This window comes from Cynocephalus volans, chromosome 7, assembly GCF_027409185.1.
Source record: "Cynocephalus volans isolate mCynVol1 chromosome 7, mCynVol1.pri, whole genome shotgun sequence".
Lineage (NCBI taxonomy): Eukaryota > Metazoa > Chordata > Mammalia > Dermoptera > Cynocephalidae > Cynocephalus > Cynocephalus volans.
Window position 1 is genome coordinate 71,511,337 of NC_084466.1, and position 24,105 is coordinate 71,535,441.

General features: G+C 37.9%; 1 protein-coding gene across 1 annotated transcript in view; it reads right to left on the reverse strand.

Annotated features, from left to right (window-relative positions):
* Nucleotides 1-24,105, reverse strand: part of FREM2 (FRAS1 related extracellular matrix 2) — a 186,520-nt gene that overhangs the window by 19,733 nt on the left and 142,682 nt on the right. Inside the window, exons 7-16 of the mRNA XM_063101477.1 lie at nucleotides 21,581-21,730; nucleotides 19,653-19,862; nucleotides 16,315-16,512; nucleotides 12,954-13,118; nucleotides 12,209-12,391; nucleotides 9,285-9,415; nucleotides 7,561-7,719; nucleotides 5,995-6,298; nucleotides 4,102-4,233; nucleotides 1,701-2,032 (exon numbers count right to left, since the gene is read on the reverse strand). Of these exons, the coding sequence (XP_062957547.1) occupies nucleotides 1,701-2,032; nucleotides 4,102-4,233; nucleotides 5,995-6,298; nucleotides 7,561-7,719; nucleotides 9,285-9,415; nucleotides 12,209-12,391; nucleotides 12,954-13,118; nucleotides 16,315-16,512; nucleotides 19,653-19,862; nucleotides 21,581-21,730 (1,964 nt within the window). The remainder of the gene's footprint in view (nucleotides 1-1,700; nucleotides 2,033-4,101; nucleotides 4,234-5,994; nucleotides 6,299-7,560; nucleotides 7,720-9,284; nucleotides 9,416-12,208; nucleotides 12,392-12,953; nucleotides 13,119-16,314; nucleotides 16,513-19,652; nucleotides 19,863-21,580; nucleotides 21,731-24,105) is intronic.

Consider the following 24,105-nt stretch of genomic DNA (forward strand, 5'->3'; position numbering starts at 1 on the left):
TTCTTGAGGGTAAAAACAGGCCATTTATTAGATGAGACTCACAGAGAAGCTGTATAATACGAAGAAATGATTTTAATAAGGAGGAGCAGAACTATAATGTAATCCTATTACTACATCAATTTTATTTATGCCAATAGATCCTGTGACTTAAGCAAGATTCTGAGAGAAGAGCAACCAGAGAGGAAATAGAAATGATTTAATAGTGGATTAAAAACACCTCTGTGAGGAAGAGCAGAAGGAACTCAAGATATTCGATCTATGAAGAAAAAGATAGATTTGTTAATATAAGCTTTTATTTTTATTCTGCCAATAAGATCTTTTTTCTTTCATGTTTCTTTGAGGTGGCTAAGACTGGGTGGGAAAGAGAGACCTGAAGAACTAACACTTATAAGTGTTGAATAACTTGCCCAAGCACATATAGTTAGAAAATATCAGAGCCAAATATGGGTCAGCATTTTCTTAATTTCAATATCCAGACTCTTTCTAGCATTTCATACTGCCTTTCTGTCAGTGTTTTTATTTGTGAATTTTCCTATTCCCTGCAAGTTACCGAATATTGCTGCTTTTAGTGGAGGTGGTTATGACAATGTCTCACTACATTTGAGTCCAATAGTTCCCAGACATAATACATAGCTGCCATTCCATATCAACACCAGCTGAACTTGTCAACTTCCACAGCTATGCTATGGGATTAAACTCACAGTAGTTATCTAGTTTTTTCCTTGCTGCTACTTGTTTTATATTTTAATATCTCCAGAATATAGCAGAGAAAGAATCTGGACTCACCTTAGCTAAATCTTGAAGGACATGATGTATTCTGCATACCATTCAACACTTCCATGCATAAACGCAATTATATAAATCTTTGTTCACTCCAGCTAAGGCAGAATATTTCTTTTAGTTCAAATACTCACTATAATTTTAAACTATACCCTATATATTTTAGATTCCCTATTATAACCCTAATGGATGCTTTGCTTCCTTATCATTTTAACAACTTTTATGCTGATGATGGTAGGGCTAGAATTTTGTGTGTGTGTGCATTTTTTGTGTGTGTAAATGTCTGTGAAGTATAAAGAAGAGTCAGTAATTATAGATTAGAAATAACAATAAGCTTTTAATAAAAATACTTTTGACTACGTTAATGATGGAGAAATGAAACAGAGAAGGAGGAAAAGGGGAGGAAACTAGAAAGAAAAGGAAGAAGACAGAAACAGGAGGATAAGAGGAGAGAGAAATAGAAGGTGGGGGAAGGAGAATGTTAGCAAGGAGGACAAAAAAATTAGACTGACCCTCAGGATTGTAAATCCTCATTTTAGGGGGTTGATGATACAACATCACAGGCATCCATGCATATAAACAAGAAATAGTAGTGTATTCTTTGAAGATAAATCAGTATTTGGATTTTTATAATATCAGAGTAGATTTGGAGCTTAAGGCAATAACTATATAGTGTTTTTTTTGATACAAAGATAATGTTTCTAGTCCATTGTTAAAAATATATATTTTGGCCCATTTTTTTCCAGAAATAGGCATGGATTTTCACACCATTCATGCCAATTATCTGGATCTCTTATGATTAATGACACACATTACCAAGATGGAAGACTAGAGTTGGGATGTAGTACAGATCTATGCAACAGAACAAACAAAACAATTGGTTTCTCCAGTGACCAAAGCTCATATGTTAACATCTGTACCTGTCCATCTGTTCCGATAGTGCCTCCACAGTCGGTGAGGAGTTCAGACATGTCATAGTAGCTGACAAACTCCCACAGACAGGCCTCCAGGTTCAGGTTTCTGTAGAAGCGTAAGGTACTGGAACCTCGGATGGCTGAGCTGTACTGATAAAGATACATCTCTCCAACTATTTCTGGGTTTTTTGTAGCATCAGTCAAGAAGCCATGGTGGGTCCTCACTTCAGTATAATCCAGTAGGTTGGAGCACTTGTGGTTTCCAACTCTTGTCCCATCAGGGCTGAGGGTCAGCTCAAAGTTGGAAAGCTCTCTAGTGGAGATTACAGGGAGCATGCCTATGAGGAATTGAAATCATGGTTATCATGATTTACAGGAAGCCCAGAGCTGTGAGCACTTCAGAATTTTTTTTATCTCTTGGGAAAACAAGTGCTATAGTGCTCAGCCGTGATTATCAAAGTGGTGTCCTAGGAACCCTGGGGTTTCCCAGGAAATTTTCGGGAGATCTATGACATCAAAGTTATGACACTAAGTTATTATTTAACTTTTTCCACCTGCATTCTCTCCTGAGTGTACAGCGGAGTTTTTCAGAGACTACAACAAGTGACAGATTATAATAGTTGAAATACAGAAGCATATATGATAGTCCAGCTGTCTCATATTAAGGCAGATATTGAAGATACCTTCAAAAATATAAAATAACGCCACTCAATATTTTCTTGTTTTGTTAATTATAGTTATTTTTCCTAACAGATTTTTTCATGTTAACATATAATAAATTTATTTTGGTTATTTTTAAATAAATGAATAAATAAATATTTAACAATTCCTGTCAATTTCAAATCCAGTAAATATTTATAGATATAACCCACAAAAACAAAATGTCTTTGAGATCCTCAGTAACTGTTAAGGGTGTTCTGAGACCTAAAAGATTGAAAACTACCACTATTCAAACTTCCTCTGTAAAGGGCCAGATAGCAAATATGATAGGATTTGTGGGCTCTGAGGTCTCTGCTGAAGCTGTTTAACGTTGCCATTGTAGAGCAAAAGCCACCAATATGTAAAGGAATAAACATAACCGTGTGTAAGAAAACTTTATTATGGGCAATGGATTTGAATTTCAAATCATTTTCATGTGTCATGAAATAGTCTTCTCATTTCCCCCCGCAACATTTAAATATGTAAAAACCAGTCTTAACTTGCAGACCATATAAAAATGTGTGGCAGGCTGGAGTTGGCCCTGGGTAACCATGTGCTGCTGCTGGCATAAGCAATGCAGCAGAAAACTATGGAAAAGGTCTTCTCTCTGAGCCTTTCCCACCTCCCTCTCTCAGATTCTCCCAGAGCAAAATTCTGACCCCATAAAAGAACTGGTCAGCTTTCTACCATGCTTCTGGCAGAACTGTGGCTATTGAACATTTCAGAAAGTGCAAAGTCAAACTCCAGGGTGGCATAAAGGACCTCTCTTTTATTAGGAAAGAACTGTTAGAGGTCTGTTTTCCCTTGATGGGTCCCTGCTTGTTCCTTTGCAGCTCTGAGCCACACTGCCACATGGTCCTAGAGGTAGGGTGGTCAAATTTGGGACCAATGTCATGCTGTAAAGTAAGGAGAAGCACATTTGCACATTCCTGTCTACACCCCCAACCCCCAGGTACAAATTTGGGTTTGTAATAAGCAAACAGGGTGTCCTTATTCTGAGAGAGGTAGATTCCATCTTGTAGTTCCTAATGTTGCTTAATGTTACCTCTCCCACAGCTACATAAAATACAGCAAACATACCAAGTAATAAGATTAACGTCAACAGTTTAGTTCAAGTATAATGTGAATTGAGTTGATAAGAACATGAAAATGCCTTCTGTACATGGGGAAATGTTCATAAAATGTGGATACAATTATTGACTCAAAAATTCTGGTCACGGCTTCCTATCCAGAGAAAATGAACATAAAATATAATACCTGTTAGTTTCATTTTTTATATTATTTTAATGTCTAGAAAATATCTTACTTATTGCAATAAATATTGAGAGAGACTTAGAAAACTCCCACTATGAAATAGCAAATACATGTTGAAGGCAAGCATTGAGATACCAAAATGCTTTACTGGAAGTCCAAGCTCAAAGACACATTTGTGCTCTTTCACAAAAGCTAGCATATTAACCAAAGTTCTGTTTTATTGTGTTTGGACATGTACTAAATTTATCTAATTTTAAAGAATGCTTAACATGTTAGACTTTTAAAAACTGAGTAGAAAAAAAGCAGAAATAGTTGAAAGAAGCAGAAGGACTTGAAACTCAAGTTGCAAAGTGCTCACTTTTTAAAGCTTGGTTATTTAGAAGATTGAGTAGAATAAACTAGATAATAAAGAGTCCAGAACACTTCCACGGATTTGCTTACCCAAGTCACCTACCGTCTATGTGTGGCATCGTGACAGTAAGCTTGACAAGGTTTGAGTAGTCTGGGTCCTCGGGGCCGGTGTAACGCAATTTCGCTGAGAACGGCTCTGCCCCCACTACCCCACGCACACGGGGCTGGCAAAGACCTCAAGGGAAAATGAACACATTTATGTTAACAGAAGATAATAGATAACATCTAAAGAATGTTTTAAAAATAGGCATTATTACTTTTCCACGTAGTTTAAAATTCTCTGTGGACTAGGGCATGGCTAAGTGTGTGTATCATAAGAAAGCAGCATATCACAGTGTGAAAGTAATCACAGCAGACAGCTCAGTGGCCACTTAACATTTAGATTTTTTAACATTTGAAAAAATAGTTATTGTTTAATGTGATTGAATATGTACTGGTCATTCTAGGTCATGTTCATAGTCACGAGATCATTTCAATACAAGGTGTGAACAAATATAGTAAAAATGATTGAAAGCCAATAGAATAAAAGTAAGTGTAGTTACATTAAGTGAATTTGATTTTTACCTTGGAATAATGTACTTATGATTAGTTATAAAATACGCATTATTTATAAGTGAATAAAACTAAAAATGCACTCATTTTAACAAAAAAAACTAAAGTCTCCTTAAAAATCAGACAGCAATATCCATACAGTAGAGATTTTTCTCTCCATATGTAATTTCTTATAATATCTGTATTATAAATGTAGTTCATTTTCTCTCTTTCTCTGTCTCTCAGTGACTCTCAAAATTGTGACATGAAACGTGTCCTCCATTGTTCCCTTTAAGAGACAACTGTGATGTTCTCATTTAAACATCATAGAAGGAACCAAGTTGCTGAATTACAATTTCAAGAGAATTAGAAAATATGTCAATTTTTTCTATTTATACAAAAGAGAGAGAAAACAAACAGGTATTTGTTAGAATAGTGATGAAATCAGAGGCAGGAACTGCATCTGAGCTGTTTTATTGATAAGGACACTCATTTTAAGGCACTGTTTAATTCTTTTTGTACCAATGGTGGGAGGTGGTACACATGACTTTTCTTCATGCAACAAATGTACTTCTGAACGCTGTGTGCAAATGGAAGTTTTAGAAATAGAATTGTATGCATACAATCTTTAAAATATCTAACAAAAATTTTTCTGCAGAGTAAAGGATTAGTTTCTAAAGTGAATTTCCTGCTTTTGCAATGATGTCTCCAGCCACATCCTATTCCCTGCCTCCAATGTATCCTTGGCTCTAGCCCCAAACACAACCTCCCTTGTAATAAGTAGGTATGAGTATTTGCACATACCTCTCTACCTGTCCTCTCCTGTCCCCAGCAAACTCTTACTCACCTGAGCTTTTTGACCTCCTTGCATGACATACGCACCCCTTGTCCAGATCTGACCATACCATCCTGCTTTGTCTCCTGATCCTTTTTCCTCTCCTTCTTACATGCTTCCCTATTTTCCTGCTTTTCATTACCGAAACATTCCATGTTCTTTCATGCTTGTATGAGTCATTTCTCATGCTGTATTCCTCTGCCATTTTCAAGATTCAACTTAAGAATCTCCTCTTAGATGAGCCTTTCCTAACCCACTCAGGGTAGAACTAATCCCACTTTTGCATTTCTGTGCCCTCTCCAGTCTAAAATTTGTCAGTGTCCTCAACTCAGGATAGGGATCCTGACTTATATTTCTTATTGAAGCATAAAGTACTGTTTTGGGGGCTCAAAAATGTGGAATAAATAAATATTTGTTTTCTAATGAATATTTGTAAGAATGGATTTTTATCTTAAAGTAATTACACAGCATTATGGAGTAGTACACGGGACATCTGGAGGACTTGATAACCAGAAGTTAGACATTCCACAGTTTTCCACTGATCTTCATGTGCAAACGGCAGTGCCTTACCTTCTTCTCTGCTGATGGTTACAAGAGGGCTCATCAGCTCCAGGCCTGCATTCCCGTTGGCGTTCACGGCACGGGCCGCACACTGCACCCGGGAGCCAGGCTGAAAGTATATGGAGTCTAACGTGATCATCTTGGATGATGTGAAAAAGGTGTCGAAGTCCACTTCTCTCATGGGGCTGGTCACGCCATCAGGGCCTGCGGGAGCACTGATCAGCCATCGGTACCGGGTCAAAGTGTCGTTGATGTTCTCACTTGCACAAATAGAGCCTGTTTTGTCATAGTCTGAATATTTGGGGTTGCAAGCCTATGGAAAACAAATAACTATATTAGGGCAACAGTACAGAACATTGTGTAATTATTCCTTTCAAGTGCTCACTGTCATGGTGATTTCACTGCTGCTTCTTTTTCCATTTCTACATGCTGTTCAGGCAACTTCGAAATTTCCAACTTCCAATTTACTTTCATGAAATCACAAATAGATTTATGAACTCTAATCTTGCATTTCAGACAGCTTAATTGAAACATGTAAAATTGTTAAGTACGTCATCATCTCTTGAACCTGAAGAGTTGCCGAATTATCCTTATTCTTTCTCTTTCCTGGTTCCTCTCTCTACCCTCCCACATCCAGCTGGTCAGTGAATTTGGTTATTCTTTCTTTGGAATGTTGCTTAAGTTAGTCCCTTTCTTTCCATTCCCAACGCCAATTCCCATCTCCCGGTCTAATTCAGGGCTTACTGTACAGTCAAGTGACACAGTGTTGCCCTGTTAACATGCCAACATAACTCCTCTGATCATGCAAGAACTTCCTGCCACCTGAAAAATGAAGTCCCAATTCCTTCACATGACATTTAAAGGTCTCTATAATTTGGCACTAAATTATTATTTCTGCTTTGTTAATTCAGTAAACATTTACTGTGTACTTATTATGTACAGGTCATTATACTAAGGATGTTATGATATAAAAATAAGTAGGCCATACTTTTTGTTCACAAGGAGTTTATAATTTAGAGTCAAGAGAAAACAAGTAAAAAAGTAATGATAATATGCCATTTTTTATGCTATTGCTCTAGCTGTAGCTTGTGTTGCAATCACTTCTTTCTGGAATGACTTTCTCTTATAGGACTCTTATCCTAAACTATCGAAATTCCACCTCAACATCCCAAGCCTCACTCATGAAGTTGCAGATCTAGCTCCTAATTTGTATCCTTCTCATGACAACGATCATGTTTTGCTTTCTATTAATAATTCCTATATATTTTTCTCTTCCTTATTTTTAAACTCCTTGAGTGGAGTTCTTACCTTATTTATTTTTCTATCAGTGACAGACCCCAAGATAACACACTATGTACAGATCAGTTAATTAACCTTTGTTAGGTGAAGGAAGAAAAATGAGAGCTTTATTTGATTAATGCTATATTTTCCTTTCCAAAGTTTAAAGATTAAACCTGATGGTATTATCTTACTTATATTTTTTCATGAAAAAGCCCATATATATTAAATCAAGTTTATAACTGTTTAAAATAATTATCTTACAACATTCCTCAATTTTGTCAATTTCCTACTCACTGTGACGCAGACAACAGGATAGCCAGACACGGGCCCAGCACTCTCTTTAGCTCTGGAAGTGTCATCATACATCAGCAAGGACACAATTTGAGGGACAGAAGGAAAAGTGACATCTGCCATGCTGTTCATTTCTTCTATATATACAATGGCTTTGGTCACCTAGAAGAAAAAGAGAATTATCATTGATTAGTGAAATATTAGACTTTTGGTGCTTTTATTTACAGAACAATACTCATATTGCCTGGAAAACCCACGGCCTCATCATGAGGAAATTTGTCATACCTAGAACCTCTGCACAATGATGGGCCTTATATGGTTTGTTGCAATTGACCCTGGCACCTTGTTCACATCCTGTGGTTCCAGGGGAGGGTGCCTGAGCCTGGGGAAGCTAATCCCAAGACTGACCAGCAGCCCACGAGGTATTTGGGCTCTAATTCTTCTCTCCAATTGTAGTAATAGTAGCTAAATCTGTCTTGGGCTTGTGAAGAGAAAGTTCTATGAAAAAGTCAATTAGCTAACAGTGGGAAGAAAGCTGAAAGGCAGATCTGTGAAAGGGAGATCACAGAGGTCATGGGATGGTTTGGGCCATGAAGAAGGAGATACCAGTGATAAGCAAAGCTTTAAAGGCATTGCCCGAAGCACAGGCAGCAGGAGAATTTGAGTTTCATACAGAGGAGGAACTGGGAGCATCTCCTGCCAGGCAAGGTGACAAGAACACTTTGCCATAAATTTGCTCTGGCTCTTGAATGACCTTTCGATATCTGGCTACATATCACAGTTTCCCAACCTATATTTACATGTACATTCTTAAAAGAAACTTTTTATTATTGGAAGTAATTTGAGTGAATCTCTGTTCCTTTCACCCAAAAGAATTTCATGCACTACATAAAAATAACAACAAAAGATTCATTTTTATGTGATCAAGACATAAAAATATATTTAATAAAAACTTTCTGCTTACACATCTTGAACTTTATTTTGACTTGAAAAAAAGCAAGGCACTGTAGCAGAAATACCATCAAGCAAAGATTACAAAATGTGAACATACTTAAGGAAAAAAATTTCCCAATTTGACCTCATACTCATAGTAAAACAAATAATAAAAGCAGTATAGTAAAGTGAAGCATAGATGTAAAATTTGAGCTGTTCCTAAAATGACATGTAGTTTTAAAAATTATTTTCAGTGTAAAGGTTAAAATTCTGTGGAAATTGTGTTTATCTTGAGGAAAATCTGGTTCAGGATACAGTATAAGTTAAATAAGCACAGAAAACGAGTTTTAGGGCTGTAACATTTTTTGTCATGAGGCTCTGGACATCAACTTCTGATAGAGCTAGAAGAAACAGGTGGGGATTTTGAGGTTTAGCAAACAGTTTTGTGGGTTAAAATGCATGCTTGAATGAATGCGGCACAAAGTCTCATCTTTGTGCTGGGCTGATGCTTTCTCTCTGGAGGTTAGTCTCAAGTTCAACCATGACTGACTGATGTGGGAAGGGGAAGCAGGCTGATGTGGGGTCAGTGAATCTAGTCCTCGAGTTTCTACAAACATGAATATTATGATCTAATCAGAATACTATTTAGGCAGCGCAAAGGGATTATGCACATCCTTTTCGTGTAAGGCTTGTACAAAGTATCATTACTTCATTGGACATGACGTCATTGCTCATATACGCATTTTCTTGGATAAAATGCGGCCATAAATTTATATACATATGGTATTACTCACCTGCGTCTCTGCTATCATATTTTCATCAGGTTTTAGGTGAACAGTGAAGGCCTCTCTCATTTCTCTTACCCCATCGAAAATTACTTCAATTTCAACAATGTGCTGGGTTTCTCCTTCTTTAAACTCAATTTCTACAAATGCAAAACCCCAGATTTAAATCTTTTGCATATGAATATTAGAAGTTTTTGTCAAGCTTTTCTGCTTCTAGCCTACATTTTACATTGTGGCCCCGTATATTTGTGTCTGTGTGCACATATGTATGTCAAACGAAATCAAAAGTTTAGCAAATGCCACTTATTATTACCATATGTGACGCACTCTAACATTTTCTAGCCCATTCTTTTTGATTTTAAAAAAGACTCTAATTATGAGATATTGATTTGTCAGCCCACAGTTTTAGAAAATGCTAAGTTATGGCACAGACAATTAGTAGTTCTAATATGGGGAATGAATAATTCTGATATTGAGATATAACCAGACAAACTCACTTCTTATTCCCCAGAATTTCTAAACCAATAGGACCCAACTCAGGTGAATGCAATCACAGGTATAATGAAGTGTGAATAGTATTTACACTGTGTATAAATGTACATAAAATAGTTGAGTTTTTAAGAGAGTATCAAATAATATTTCAAAAGGATTTGTTGTTATTCTGGGAAACTTGGAAAAGTTATTTTAGATGAATGCTAGTGATATTTTTTCCCTCACCCCTGTCTCTTCTCACCAAAAAGGATTGCTTCATTGTCATAGAAATTAAATCCAATCATTAGAATCCTTTTTTTAACTATTCATTTCAAAATTATTAAAACATTAGAAATTATTGGGTTTGATTGAACTCATGGTTAAGCATCTGACCGTACCGCTACATCTAAATAATTTTGTTAGTTTTTCTATACCTTTCAAGAAGCTGGTTCAGAAGAGAAAATATAAAATATAATAAGGCATAATTATTCTAATTAGAGAAGATTACAGATTTTGCTTTCTAATGTAATTGCAGTTTAATCATTATAATTCTAAATTATAAAACCTTTAGAGTCTGGCAGAAGAAAATGCATCTCCAGTGTATTGTTTTCTTTTCTTCTTTAATTTTTTTTATTATCAATTACAAAAAGGACTTATTTTCTTTGATATTAAGTTAGTAAGACAGACTTATCTTTTAAAGTAGTTATATCTATTTCTAGATACAACAGTTACCCCATTTGCCAAGAAAGAAAGAACAATCACAATAACATGTTGAGCTTTTAGGAGAGAACAGAGCTGTGATTACTGGAGGTGGAAAAGGGGAGGGAGAGGGGGTTAGGGAGAAATTGGTTAATCTATACAAAGAACGGTTATGTTTTGCAATAATGAATATGCTGATTATCCTGATTTGATTATCACATATTGTACACAAATACTGATAGTCAACTCTGTACCCCACAAACATGTATAATTATGTTTCAATAAAAATATAAAAAATGAATTATTATTTCTGATAGTACACTTGCTAGATGATAGGTAGTCATTTTCTCAATCATATTTGTTTTGATCTGTCATTTTAGACTTTCTTAGCACAAAACTTTTAACTTTTATTCCACATTTAATTTTTTTTTCTGTTTATTTGCAAAGGACTTTCTTCCGTTTGGACCATAAAAGAAGAAATTAGAACATGTTTCAGAAAAAAAATTCTTAAAATTTTTATTATAAACATTATAAACTACAAGTTGACATTTATAGAATAAAAGATACACAGGCTGAGTTTAATATTATTTAATGTTTTTTGGACTTCATATGTCAGTTTACTACATAGCTATAATTTTGTTTGTTTTAGTAAAAATAATTGTTTTATTTCCAAGAAAAAACAATTTGTTAAAGGTCATATTGTCACTATTTCGAAGGTTTTTCTTTCATGTAAATTCTGCTCATTATAGAAAGACTTACTTTAGATTTTCTAATTCAGTAACTAATCATTTTTGCTTTCTCTTCTTTTGAGTTCTATATGATTTATTTTAAATAAATTATCTTTCTCTACATAGAGAATAATCTATGGATAACTTTGAAGCTCTGCAGTGGTTTATCAGATTTTTACCATATATGCAAAGAAAATACAAGCTCCTTTGTAGAAGATGGTATTTTTCCCTATTGCCTCATTAACTGTGTGACTGATTCAGTAAATTTTGTTTGTAAGTTTCAAGATCAAGATGAATGGCTGAAGTGCTATGATCATAAAGACCTAACAATTGCTGGTAGTAAGAGGTAGGAAAGTAGATAAATAGAACTCTAAATAATTTACAAACTTAATTTAGGATATGAATTTATGTGTATTCTGTCAGCAAATAATTCAGAGAGAGAGAGAGGGAGAGAGAGAGGGAGAGAGAGAGAGAACTGATTTGTTTTAATTACTCATAAAACTAAATGGTGAAATGGTCCCCAACTTCACAAGAGAGGGAAGAAAGGCATCCATAAGAGGCTCCTATGCCCCAGGGCATTCGTGGAGTCTGTGGTTGGTGCCTCTGCTAACACAAAATCACAAAATTTTTAGCTTTGGTTTTGGATTTGCTGGTGTTTGCTAAACTAAAATAGATGATCATCACAGTTATCATGCAAATTTTCTATGTAATAGAAAATTACAGGAAAATTATTATTTAATATCTCATTAGTATAACAAAGGTAAAATCAGTAGAAAGTTAAAGTGACTCAAAACAGAAGGTCATCTAGCACATCTACTCAAAATTTCCCTAAGCTCTAACATATAAACCCTGTAAGCCCAAAAGAAAAATAGTAGAAATAAATTCCATTTTCCTTGTTTTCCTGAAGAAGATGAATGTAACCATGTGTCTATTTTTATTTCAATGGGATGTTTCTCTTCTTTTCCTCAAGGGCACCAGTGCTCACACACAGCCTTGACCTGACTAGTCAGGAGACAGGCCCTGGGAGCCCCGTACCTTCCGACACAGGGTGATAGTCCTCTCCTGAGGTGGCTGACCCGTCCTTGGTGTGCACTCTCACAATGGAAACCTTCGAAGTGTCTCCTCGGCGAATCACTGGAATTTTTATAACCACTGACTCTCCTGGCTCTTTGGGTTCAGTGACGCTGAACTTAGTTTCTCCAAATTTAATAACACTCTCTAAAATTGTGGGAAACAAAGACAAATCAAATTGTTAATATGGGAAATGCCTTTTCCCCATGTCGAATGTTTCTTTCCACGTAGGAGGAGCTTAATTACGACGACACTTCTGGCTTCTGTATCCCCTTACTCAATATTGGTGGTGAGCACAGAAGGAGAAGCTGACTCTCTACCCAAGCTCCTTCCCCCAAATTAACCAGCCCCCACACAGCATGTGCTCTGGGCTGTCCCTGTGTGCATTAATTATATAGCAGCAGGCCACCGAAAGGGGGAGAGGAGGAAACTGTCGGCCCAGGACTACCTGTACTCAAGGTGATGGGGGTGGGGCAGGTATGAATGTTTCAAATTCAGTATGTAGATATAAGCCACATCCTCTACCATCAACCTTTATCAGTTTTAATGGTTTATTTTGTTCCCCATTTGTCTTAGTCCTTTTCCTATTTCTCAATTTTTTTGAAACCCTAGTCAGAAAGAGGGGGTTATTTTCTGAGCCACCTAAAACTTCAACATGGATGGATTTCAGGTGCCAATTCACAGCTGAGCACAGGAGATGACTTCTTACTATCAGCATCATCTCGGATCCTTATCAGAGTTTCATTTAGTTCACCAACTGCAGCCCCAAAAGGAGAGTTGCTTTGTGGAGTGCCAAGTACCAGGCGGAGCTCCTCTAGGTCCTCATAGAGGACGTCATCCATCAGCTCAAGGATACAAGGCTTTTCAGTCTCACCTGCAACAATAATAATGTGTTAATCACACCCCATAGTCCAGAAAGGATACATCTGCAACTAGAATGGATGCACCACCAGGTCAAGGATGCTGCTTTTTTCCCGGCTGCGTCAGTGCAAAAAAATGTCTGACGGGCCCTTATCTGAACAGAGAATTTTAAAATTTCTGTTTTGTCCCTCATCTTAGAAAACAAAATGAGCAAGGAAAAAGAGTAAATGCCAATTTCGTTTATGAATTTCTAGCATTCTGTTCAGGAAGCAAAGTTAGCAGCCTTGTACTAGTTGGTCATTGTTAATTTGACCACACTACTAGTTTCTGGTATTACTGACTTTTGACTTATTGAACAAATCATTGAGTCAAGAACAATTAGGTCCTTGCCTCTAAAGAGTGGAGCCTATATTATATCCTAAACTTTTCCACATTTCATTAATAATTCTTTAAAACATTTTTAATGGCTACAGAATATACCATCATATGGATGCTCAAATAAATAATTCCTCAATTGTTGACCATTTAAGTTGTTTTCAATTTTTCATTACTATAAAAACTTTGTGATAAACATCCACATAAGGAAATGTTTCTGTACATTTATGATTCTTTTTCTTAGAATATATTCCTATAACGAGCCAGCAGAAGCTGCAGCTGTGCCCTTCAGAGGTAGTTACTTGGAGGCAGCAGGAGAGAAGAGGGCCTTGGCGGCCCCCAGGACAGCAAGACCACTAATAGGGTTCCCCTGGACCCACGCAGGAGCGAGGAGCCAGAACAACGGAAAAAAGGAGCCACTCAGGGACTGGTGAGTCATCACAAGGGACCGGTGCAGGGCCCATCCATGGGAAGTGTTTGGAGCTCAGGTGGTGGGGGAGAAGGGCCCACCAGGGGAACCCTGGGACACAGCAAGGACAGCCGATCTGCCCCCCGATCAGCACAGGACCACTCAGTGGAGACTGGTCAGGAATACAGAATTGCATGGGGTGCAGTTTGACGAAAAAACTCAGGCCCAGATCAGAGATTCTACAGAACACAGATCCACCGGGTCTCTGGAGAGCTGGAAGTACCATCAACCATTAAACCCTGAGCTGCACAAAAAACCTTCCCTAGGGAAACAGCAGCAAAGTAGCAATTTAAACAACCACACAGCTCAAGTACTGGTTCCCACAGGAAGTTCCCCCATGTTAGAAGCAAAGGACAATAATTAGTTTCAGCCCAGGCACACTACCACCACCTTGGGGCCTGCCTGGGAACCGGAGGCTCGGATATGGGGACCGGACCCTACACCCACTTCCAGGCAAACTGCACCAGTGCCTCGGGGCCAGCCTGGGGACCTGAAGCATGGAGAAGGGGACTGGACCCCCCTCCCACAACCAGGCACACCATGCCAGCACCTTAGGGCCTACCCAGGGACCTGAGGCAGGGAGAAGGGGGCCAGACATCTATCCCACAGCCAGGCACAACATGCCAGCACCTTGGAGCCCATCCAGGGACCTGAGGCAAGGAGAAGGGGACTGGACCTCTCTCCCACAACCAGGCACACCATGCCAGCACCCTGGGCCCCAGCCAGGGACCCAGGTCATGGAGAAGGGGACCGGACCACCCTCCCACAACCAGGCAAACTGAGCCAGTGCCTTGGGGCCCACCCAGGGACCTGGGATATGGAGTCGGGGACCAGATCACCCTCCCACAACCAGGCACAACATGACAGCACCTCAGAGCCCACCTAAGGACCTGGGGCATGGAGAAGGGGACCAGACCTCTCTCCCACAACCAGGCACAGCACACCAGTGCCTCAGGCTCTGCCCAGGGACCTGAGGCATGGAGCCAGGAACCAGACCCTCCTCCCACAACAAGGCATACCACAATAGTACCTCGGAGCCCACCCAGGGACCAGAGGCAAGGAGAAGGGGACTGGACCTCTCTCCCACAACCAGGTACACCAAGCCAGTGCCTCAGGTCCTGCCCAGTGACCTGAGTTATGGAGCCAGGGACTGGACCCCCCTCCCACAGCAGGCACAAAACGCCAGCACCTTGGGGCCCACCTGGGTAGCCGAGGCATGGAGAAGGGGACTAGACCCTCCTCCCACAACCAGGCACATGGCGCCAGTGCCTTGGGGCCTGCCCTGGGACCCGGGACATGGAGAAGGGGACTGGACCCCTCTCCCACAACTAGGGACATGGCACCAGTGCCTAGGGGCCTGCCCAGGGACCAGAGGCATGGAGAAGGGGACCAAACACACCCCACAACCAGGGATACCGCCAGTGCTAAGGAGCGTACCAAAAACAGCACCTCCATGTTGGTGGCCCACCAAAGCTACCACAATAAACATGGTTGCTGCAAAAGCAGCTAGATGCCACAACCACTACACAGATGGTCCGCCAACCACTGGAGTGCATTCACACAAGAAGAGTCACCAGCAGAGACAAAGAAAAGAAGAGGATGTCTCTTTCCACAAAACCCATTTCAGAGTGACAGAAGAAGCATCTGCTCTATGATAATATTGGGGGACCTGATCACATCTCTCAGCATTGGACAGATCATCTAGGCAACACATTAACAGAGTAGCCATTATTCTTTCAGAAGGAGAGAAGAAATCTAGGGCAATTAGAGGGGGGAGGGGAGAGATTGGACAAGGGGCATAAAGAATAATTACGATTTGTAACAATATATATGCTAGTAATACTGATTTAATCAATATATCTCAATGTTCAACCCCCAAAATATGTATAATCGATTTTGATTCAATAAATAAAATAAATTTTAAAAATAAAAATAAATAAATAAATAAATAAATAAATAAAATAATATATTCCTATAAGTACAATTACTGAATCAAAGTGATCAAATATTTTAAGACATGATACATATTAAAAAGTGAGATCTATTTCCTCCCCTTTCATTTCATTTAAACATTAAGTTCAGTTCTCAGCATTGTAAAATCTGCACATTTGATATGCTCTTGTCCATTTACTAAGTTTTGAATGAACAATAGAGCACATGCCTAGAAATCAGTAAGTTAATACAGAAACGAAAAGGGCATTCATTTGACCCCTTAAAATCCACCTTACCTTATCATCATTTAGTTTACATAAAACCATGTCATAAGCTCCTTAAAGTGAAGGAACTTGTATTTCCATTATATATGCTTCTCAAAAAAAACTTGGCTTCTTCAAACTTTGTATAAAAGTTTCAAGCTGAAACTTACCGGGGAGGAAAGTGATGGTAGAGATGTCAGTGTTTGGGCGTTCTTCAAAGTCCATCATCACCTGTGCTGACGCCTGCCGTGTGTAGCACCTCACTGAAGACCTGTACTGGACATCCCCACTCCTGTGGATCATTGCAATTATCTGCCCATCATTTTCACTGCCAGTATATACTCGTTCTTTGAATTGCATCTTAGGCACTGAGAAAAACAAATAAATTCAAGGATCAAGTGGACAGAAATTTCCTTAAGGAAAACGGCATTTCAGAAGATTTGTTTAGTGGAATCATGGAAAAGTGAGAAGAAATGGATCCCAGTTTCCACTCAGTCACATGCCAGTGTTTTGACCTGGAGCCTATCACTCAACTTTAAGAATTTTGATTCCTATTTTGCTCTGCCTATTTTGTAGAATAAGGATAAGCAATAAAGTGCTAAAAAGCATATAAAACCAGAGATCATATTTGTATCTATATATGTTGCTTAGTCATGAGCCTAGCAGAATTTCTTGATATGAAGACCATTAAATATTGTGCACATAATTATAAGCAGAGTTTATCCAGACCATGTTGGGAAAGTTGACAGTGAGTGTGTACATAAATACATATGTATGTGTATGTACATATATATATGTATGTACACATGAGGGTACTTCAGAAAGTTTGTAGAAAAATCAAATTAAAAGATAATATGAATCTTTGACAAAGGCACCAAGCCTATTCACTGGGGAAGAGACTGCCTCTTCAGCAAATGAAGCTGGCATAACTGGATATCCATATGCAGGAGAATGAAGTTAGATCCATACCTCTCACCATATATGAAAATCAACTCAAAATGATTAAGGATTTAAATATACACCCTGAAACAATAAAACTTCTTAAAGAAAACATAGGACAAACACTTCAGGAAATAGGACTGGACACAGACTTCATGAATACGACCCCAAAAGCATGGGCAACCAAAGGAAAAATAAACAAGTGGGGTTATATCTAACTAAAAAGCTTCTGCACAGCAAAAGAAACAATTAACAGAGTTAAAAGACAACCAACAGAGTGGGAGAAAATATTTGCAAAATATACATCTGACAAAGGATTAATATCCAGAATATACAAGGAACTGAAACGACTTGACAACAAAAAAACAAGTAACCCAATTAAAAAATGGGCAAAAGAGCTAAATAGGCATTTCTCAAAGGAAGATATACGAATGGCCAACAGACATATGAAAAAATGCTCAACATCACTCACCATTCGGAAAATGCAAATCAAAACCACACTGAGATACCATCTAACCCCAGTTAGGATGGCTAATATCCAAAAGACTGTGAATGATAAATGCTGGCGAGGTTACAGAGAAAAAGAACTCTCATACACTGTTTGTGGGACTGCAAAATGGTGCAGCCTCTATGAAAAATGGTATGGAGGTTCCTCAAACAATTGCAGATAGACCCAGCTATCCCACTGTTGGGAATATACCTAGAGGAATGTAAATCATCAAGTCGAAGGTATATCTGTTCTCCAATGTTTATCGCAGCACTCTTTACAATAGCTAGGAGATGGAACCAGCCCAAATGTCCATCATCAGATGAGTGGATGAGGAAACTGTGGTATATCTTCACAATGGAATACTACTCAGCTATAAAAAAGAATGAAATACTGCCATTTGCAACAACATGGATGGACCTAGAGAGAATTATATTAAGTGAAACGAGTCAGGCACAGAAAGAGAAATATCACATTTTCTCACTTATTTGTGGGAGCTAAAAATAAATAAATAAATACACAAATAAGTGGGTGGGGGGGGAGAAGACACAACAATTACAATTGCTTGAAGTTGATAGGACAAGTGAACAGATATGAGGTTGTTGGGAGGGAGGGGGGAGAGAAAGGAGGGAGGGAGGTTTCAGTAATGGGCCACAGTAACCAACCACATTGTATATGGACAAAATAAAATTAAATTTAAAAAAAAAGAAATTTTCTCATACTTCTCTCAACAGACAACAATTTCACGAGGGATAAAATGGTTTACTTTTGTTATTATTGCTTACTGTAAGGAAACTAAGATGGGTCACAAATTATTTTGTGTGTAGTGTGCCTTTGAGAGAGAATTGAAAAGTATAATCTATTTGTTGCCTTTAACATCACTAAATAGAGTTTTTCATAATGTGCTACAGTTTTTTGTTGTTGCTTTCAGGTAAACCCAGATATCTTTGTGTAACACAAAATGACAACAAATCCTTAATCCATTCTTTATTTGATTTACTTTTATTGAATAAAATGTTCTCTAAAACAAACAAAAAAAGATAATATCAATCCTTCCATAATCTTTTTGAAGTGCCCTCATGTATACACACACACACACAAAACCAAAAAAAACCCCCCAAAAAACCAAAGGTACTTCAAAAAGTTTGTGGAAAAATAGAATTAAAAGATTATACAAATCTTTCTATAAACTTTTGAAGACCCCCAAAATATATGTGTGTGTGTATATATAATTTTTAGGTGACATCTTTGCTACGTCAATTAAATACAGGTCTCACTGACGATAGGTTAGACTCTCCTGACCACTGTCAGAATCATCATGGTTGAAGAGTATTCAGAATTCTCTGCTATATGTCCAGCAGTTAGTTGTCTTGGACAACGTTTTTGGCACCTTATTAGGGAAATCTCAGGAGTGTCTGAGTGAAGGAGGTGACAGAAAGTGTCCTGTCTTGAGAAGCTGAAAAAGACCATTGACACTCAAAGTCCTGTGCAGTTCCACGTGGTTCCAGCCATCTGTGGTGAGGGTATTCTTTAGAGACAACCCAGATACTGATGATAATACCACTTTTTATCTTTAAAATATGAGAAGACTAAAAGTTTTCTTCTGAGACTGTCTAATTCTATCAAAAGATCAGGAGGAGAAAGAAAGACGAGGTCATCTAGGGTATTTGTATGAGTTGAACTGTGTCCTCTACAAACTCGTATTCTGAAGTCCTAATGCTCAGTACCTGAGAATACAAACTTATTCATAGATAAGGTCAATATGATGGATGTCCTCATAAAAAGGGTAGAATTGGACACAGCGACACACAGAGAGAAGATGACATGAAGAGACATAGGGACAAGATGGCCATCTACATGCCAAGAAGACAGGCCTGGAACATTCTTTCCTTACAGCCTTCAGAAGGAACCACTTCTTCCAACACCTTGATTTTGGACTTACAGCCAACAATTGTGAGACAATAAACTTATGTTATTTAAGTCACCCAGTCTGTAATATTTTGTTACAGCAGCCCTAGCAAACTAATATAGTTTATATATTTTCTCATTTTACTTATCACTGTAGAATTAATAGACACTCACAATCAGAGACAGAGTCATTTATGGACACTGTGGCTTTGCTGGGCTCGCCGAGGGCTGCATTCACAGGCATACGAAGCACCAGTTCAAATTTTTCAATTCCTTCCAGCACTGGTTGTCCGAGGTCATCCAGAATGGTAACACGAAGAGTCTGCATGTTGACTCCAGGTGCAAAATCTAAATTACGACTGATGCCCACATAGTCTGCTCCAGCTGTGACAGTAACAAAAGGATTATTCAGTTGGAGACTGACCAAATTAAAAAAAAATTACAAGAAATAAATTATGCATTTATAATTCTTGTTGTAAGAAAATAGAGACCAACATAACACTACAGAAAAGTACATTTATGAAATGCAAAAGATTAGTATCTCCATGATTACTGATGAGGTAGACCAAAGATCAGGTTCTAAACTCTGTGTCTGATGGCTGGACTTTGGATTAGTTATTTTAGCCTTCTGTGTTACAGTTTTTCCATGTTTATTTTGGAATTCTGTAATGGAGCTAATAAAAATCAGGTCTAGAATAAACAGCAGATCGATCGAATGCATGATTGTTATAAGTTATATATGAAATATATACATTTAAAACTTTGTTAACATTAGTCAGATGTCATATTCCTTTTCTGGAGCCACTAGGGAACATTTTGTTTAGGTGTGTGGTTGCCTGTTCGTTAAAGCAACACATTTCAGGTGTAAACTTTTGTTGCACGTGCCCACCCTCACATGCCCCAGGCAGTGAGAGCCACCTTCCATTTTCAAAGACATATTTAATCTTTAGTTTAATATTTTCAGACCAAGGGGTACATATCTAGTGTCGATAGCTCCATTTATATCTGGAGCAGTTAAAAACTAAACTGTCTTTTAATCTGAGTCCTGACATACTTAAAGACTGAGAGTGGGGAGATATTTCTATATTATTACTTCTTTCTTTTTGTAACTTTTACTCTTCTGACTCTCATTTTGTATCTACCTTACCTCTAAATATGCAACTATGCTTGAGTGTATCTTTAAACATTTTAGAAAACATCTGTATCTAACTGTAATTCTTTTTATACTTTTCTTTCCTTCTTCTTCTTCCCCCTTTATTCTCATTTATCTCTCTCATCACCCCCATCTCTGATTTGAATTTTTCTCTTAAAAATGACTAATTTGGGTGAACAAATGTTTATTGGGCACCTAGTACATCCAAAGCACTATGCTGGGTCCACTACATTAAAAAAGTTAAAACCTAAGGGTGACTTTTAAAATGGTATGACCCCTGCTTGCTTTGTGTGATGAATGTATAATGTGTGTATGACATGCGTGTGTGCACACACATGTATGTACACAAGAAAGAGAGTTTGTATTATTGGTCATTTCCAAAAAAATTTTTTTTGAGTCCTATACTTACTTTAAACTTTATAGTCAAGTTTCTGGAGATGTAGATCTTAGAAGAAAAGGCAGGCATGCGCTAGCTAGGATAGTTTGTATAATGAAGTGTGGGAAAAGCCTTTTGGATCTGAAGTATTTATGGGGTCACTTGATTAAAATGAGGAGGAAGACAGTTGAAGATGGCTATCTGCATGATACTCAAATGTCATTACATTTCCGAGAGGGTGGTCATCATAATTATTCTTGTTTTATATGTTATAACTTTGAACAATATTAGACTTACCAAGAGTGGAGAACCAAATCATGCAAACATAGGCATTAGAATTTAGTTTTTGAGTCTTACATTTGTTACCTAGCTTCTAATTCATGGCCCTTAAATGTACTTTCCCACAGTAGTGTATGAAGCCAAGATTTATCTACTACACTAATAATTTCAGAAAAAAAATCATTAGCCAGACTGCTTGAATAGGAGTGAAGCATTCCAGTTTTAAAGCATTTTGTGTCATGGGAGCTGAAAATTGCAGAACAACCAAAAGAGCTGATGCAGGAAACTGCTCACCTTCTGCAGAGGGAGGATCTGTTTTCCGAGATCTCACCATGACACTAGAAGACCTGGACAGGTCAGTGCCCGTTCTCCACACCTGCACCTCCACGTAGCCGGCACTCTCGTCGACACAGTACTTGACGTCACCAAAGTAGAAGACGGGTTCTGTTAAGAATGAAGCAGAAAACATTTCTGTTATTTTTATTTTCTCACATCAAACTCTATTGACATGATTCCAAAGAGGAGTTAGCTTTATCTTATGGATTTCCTTATATCATTTTTTTTTCCTTTTAGTGAGATAACATCTCTTTAATCTGTCAATTTATATAGTTTTCAAGTAAAAATACCACTGCTTAAAAACAAAAATACATATGGTAAAGTGTCTAATGGAATATTCTCATCGTAAGGCATGAGAATTAGTTTGTCCCCATATATGGGATTATAAATGGCTTCTCAATGTACCTCCTGGGAACTTAGCTAGAAAAATGGAACCAAATAAAACTAACCACATAAGGCTAAATTTTTTAAAGTTTGGCCTGACCACTCATTTTATTATCTCCTACCAAGTTTCCACTCTAGAACAAAGATACAGCTATTTGCATTACGCTATCTTCTAGTCCATTAGATTTGGGTTTAATCCAGTGTATTTTGGTCTGTTATAACTACTAGGGTTAAACCTATTGGCTTACTAGAATGAATATATATGATTATCAGTCCTAAAGACTTTGGGGAGACTAGGGCCTGATTTTAGGTTACCAGTAGAGTTTTGGGGATGCTCCATACCAACTGTGGTTCCACTAAATAAATAATCTTGTAACAAGAGGTTAACATTTATCCTAAATACATATGAAAATGATGCAACTTGGGTCACAAAACTAGGGTACAGTCTTTGGGGGCTTTGCATTTTTCTCCTGTATTAGTGATAAATTTGCATGGATCTAATCATTGTTTCCTCTCTGATTCTACCTGTGACCAACAGTTTACCTCATGACATAGCTATTAGAAGTCTGAGGTATGGCAGACAGCTGACTAATGGAAAAAACTGAGGGGTAATCTGTGAACTCACTTTTTTTTAAAAAAAGAGCTTATTTAAAAATGTATATAGGTTTACAGAAAGTTGCAAACACAGTAGATAGAGTATCTGCTCTACCCACTGTGAGCATATTTTATAAACAATCATTAACAAAGATTAATTAATTGAACGTATACACATAAGGTGAACAGCCCTTTGGAGATATTCTGGTTGTGTCTCTGGTTTTACAAGATTTAAAAGGCCTGAATCTAAAAGGACATGCAATTCACACCACTGTTCCTTAAAACACAAGGCCATTAAAGAGATGATGTCATGTTTCAGAGCATCTAATTGAATTCACAAGCAAAATCAGGCAAAACTCTACAACAATGGCTCAGAAAGCCATTTAGAGAGCCCAAAGAAATTTATCTTGCACACTGCTCAAGTTGAGTACACATTCTTTATTTTCCTGCCCCCAAACTAGTTATCTTTATTAAAACTGGAAGTTTGTTTTCTTGTTTCTAAGCATACATAGCTCTCCTGAACTCTTGAATGATACAAAACCAACCTTGGAAATTATGCATATTTCGGTTCAGGGGGTGATGAATCTGCCTGCAGCAGAGTTCCCCTCCTTCACATCTTTTCAACTTGGAAGGTGCTGGGGTATGTGAGTGTATGTGAGCAGACAAAGGTGTTATCTTACTCACCTCAGTCAAAGCAGACCTCAGCTACCAGCCAATACATTCCTTACATTTCTCACAAGTAAGTAGGGGGCAAAGGTGAGGACAGCCCTAAAAATGGGTATTCTGACCAGATGGCCAAACCCAGCACATCTGTATATCTTTTAAAAGGCTTTTATAATTATCATGGAGGCTGCCTCAGCTGCATCCAACAAGTGATCTCTCCAAGTCTCTTCACATTCCCAGCAAACCATATCATTACACAAATTAGGGTTCTGAGTTACAGGAGAGAGCTGTGAAATGCAGTAAGGGAGGGCCTCCTAATTAGTAATGACACCTCCTGTCTTCTCATCTCCCTGCTCTTCACAGATACATGCTAGAAATGGAACAGAATGAAATCTTGTGAATACAACTGTTAAACACCAAATAAGCTACACATCAGAGGCAAAATTATGTTTTACGTGTGTGTCCAGATTCATTCTGAAAACTATAGAACAAGTGTTTTTGCTTTACAGCTTAATGTGTAGTTCATATAAGAAAATAAATGGGAGTTCTATGTACTACACTAAAAATTTTTACCTAAGTTGCTATTCAGAATGAAAAGTAATGATAGTAGTTACTATACATAAATATGTGTGCTTTACATGCATGTGCATGTGAGTGTGAGCATGTCAAAGAGAAAGAGAGAGAGAGAGAGAGAGAGAGGGAGAGGTGAGGACAGCATGGCACATGTAATGATGCCATTAATAAAAGTTATGTGAATAATGGAAACGGTATTACCATATTGCTTATTGTATAGTACATTGTTACCTCCAGCGGAAAGAAGGGGAATGGAAACAGGGTTTTAA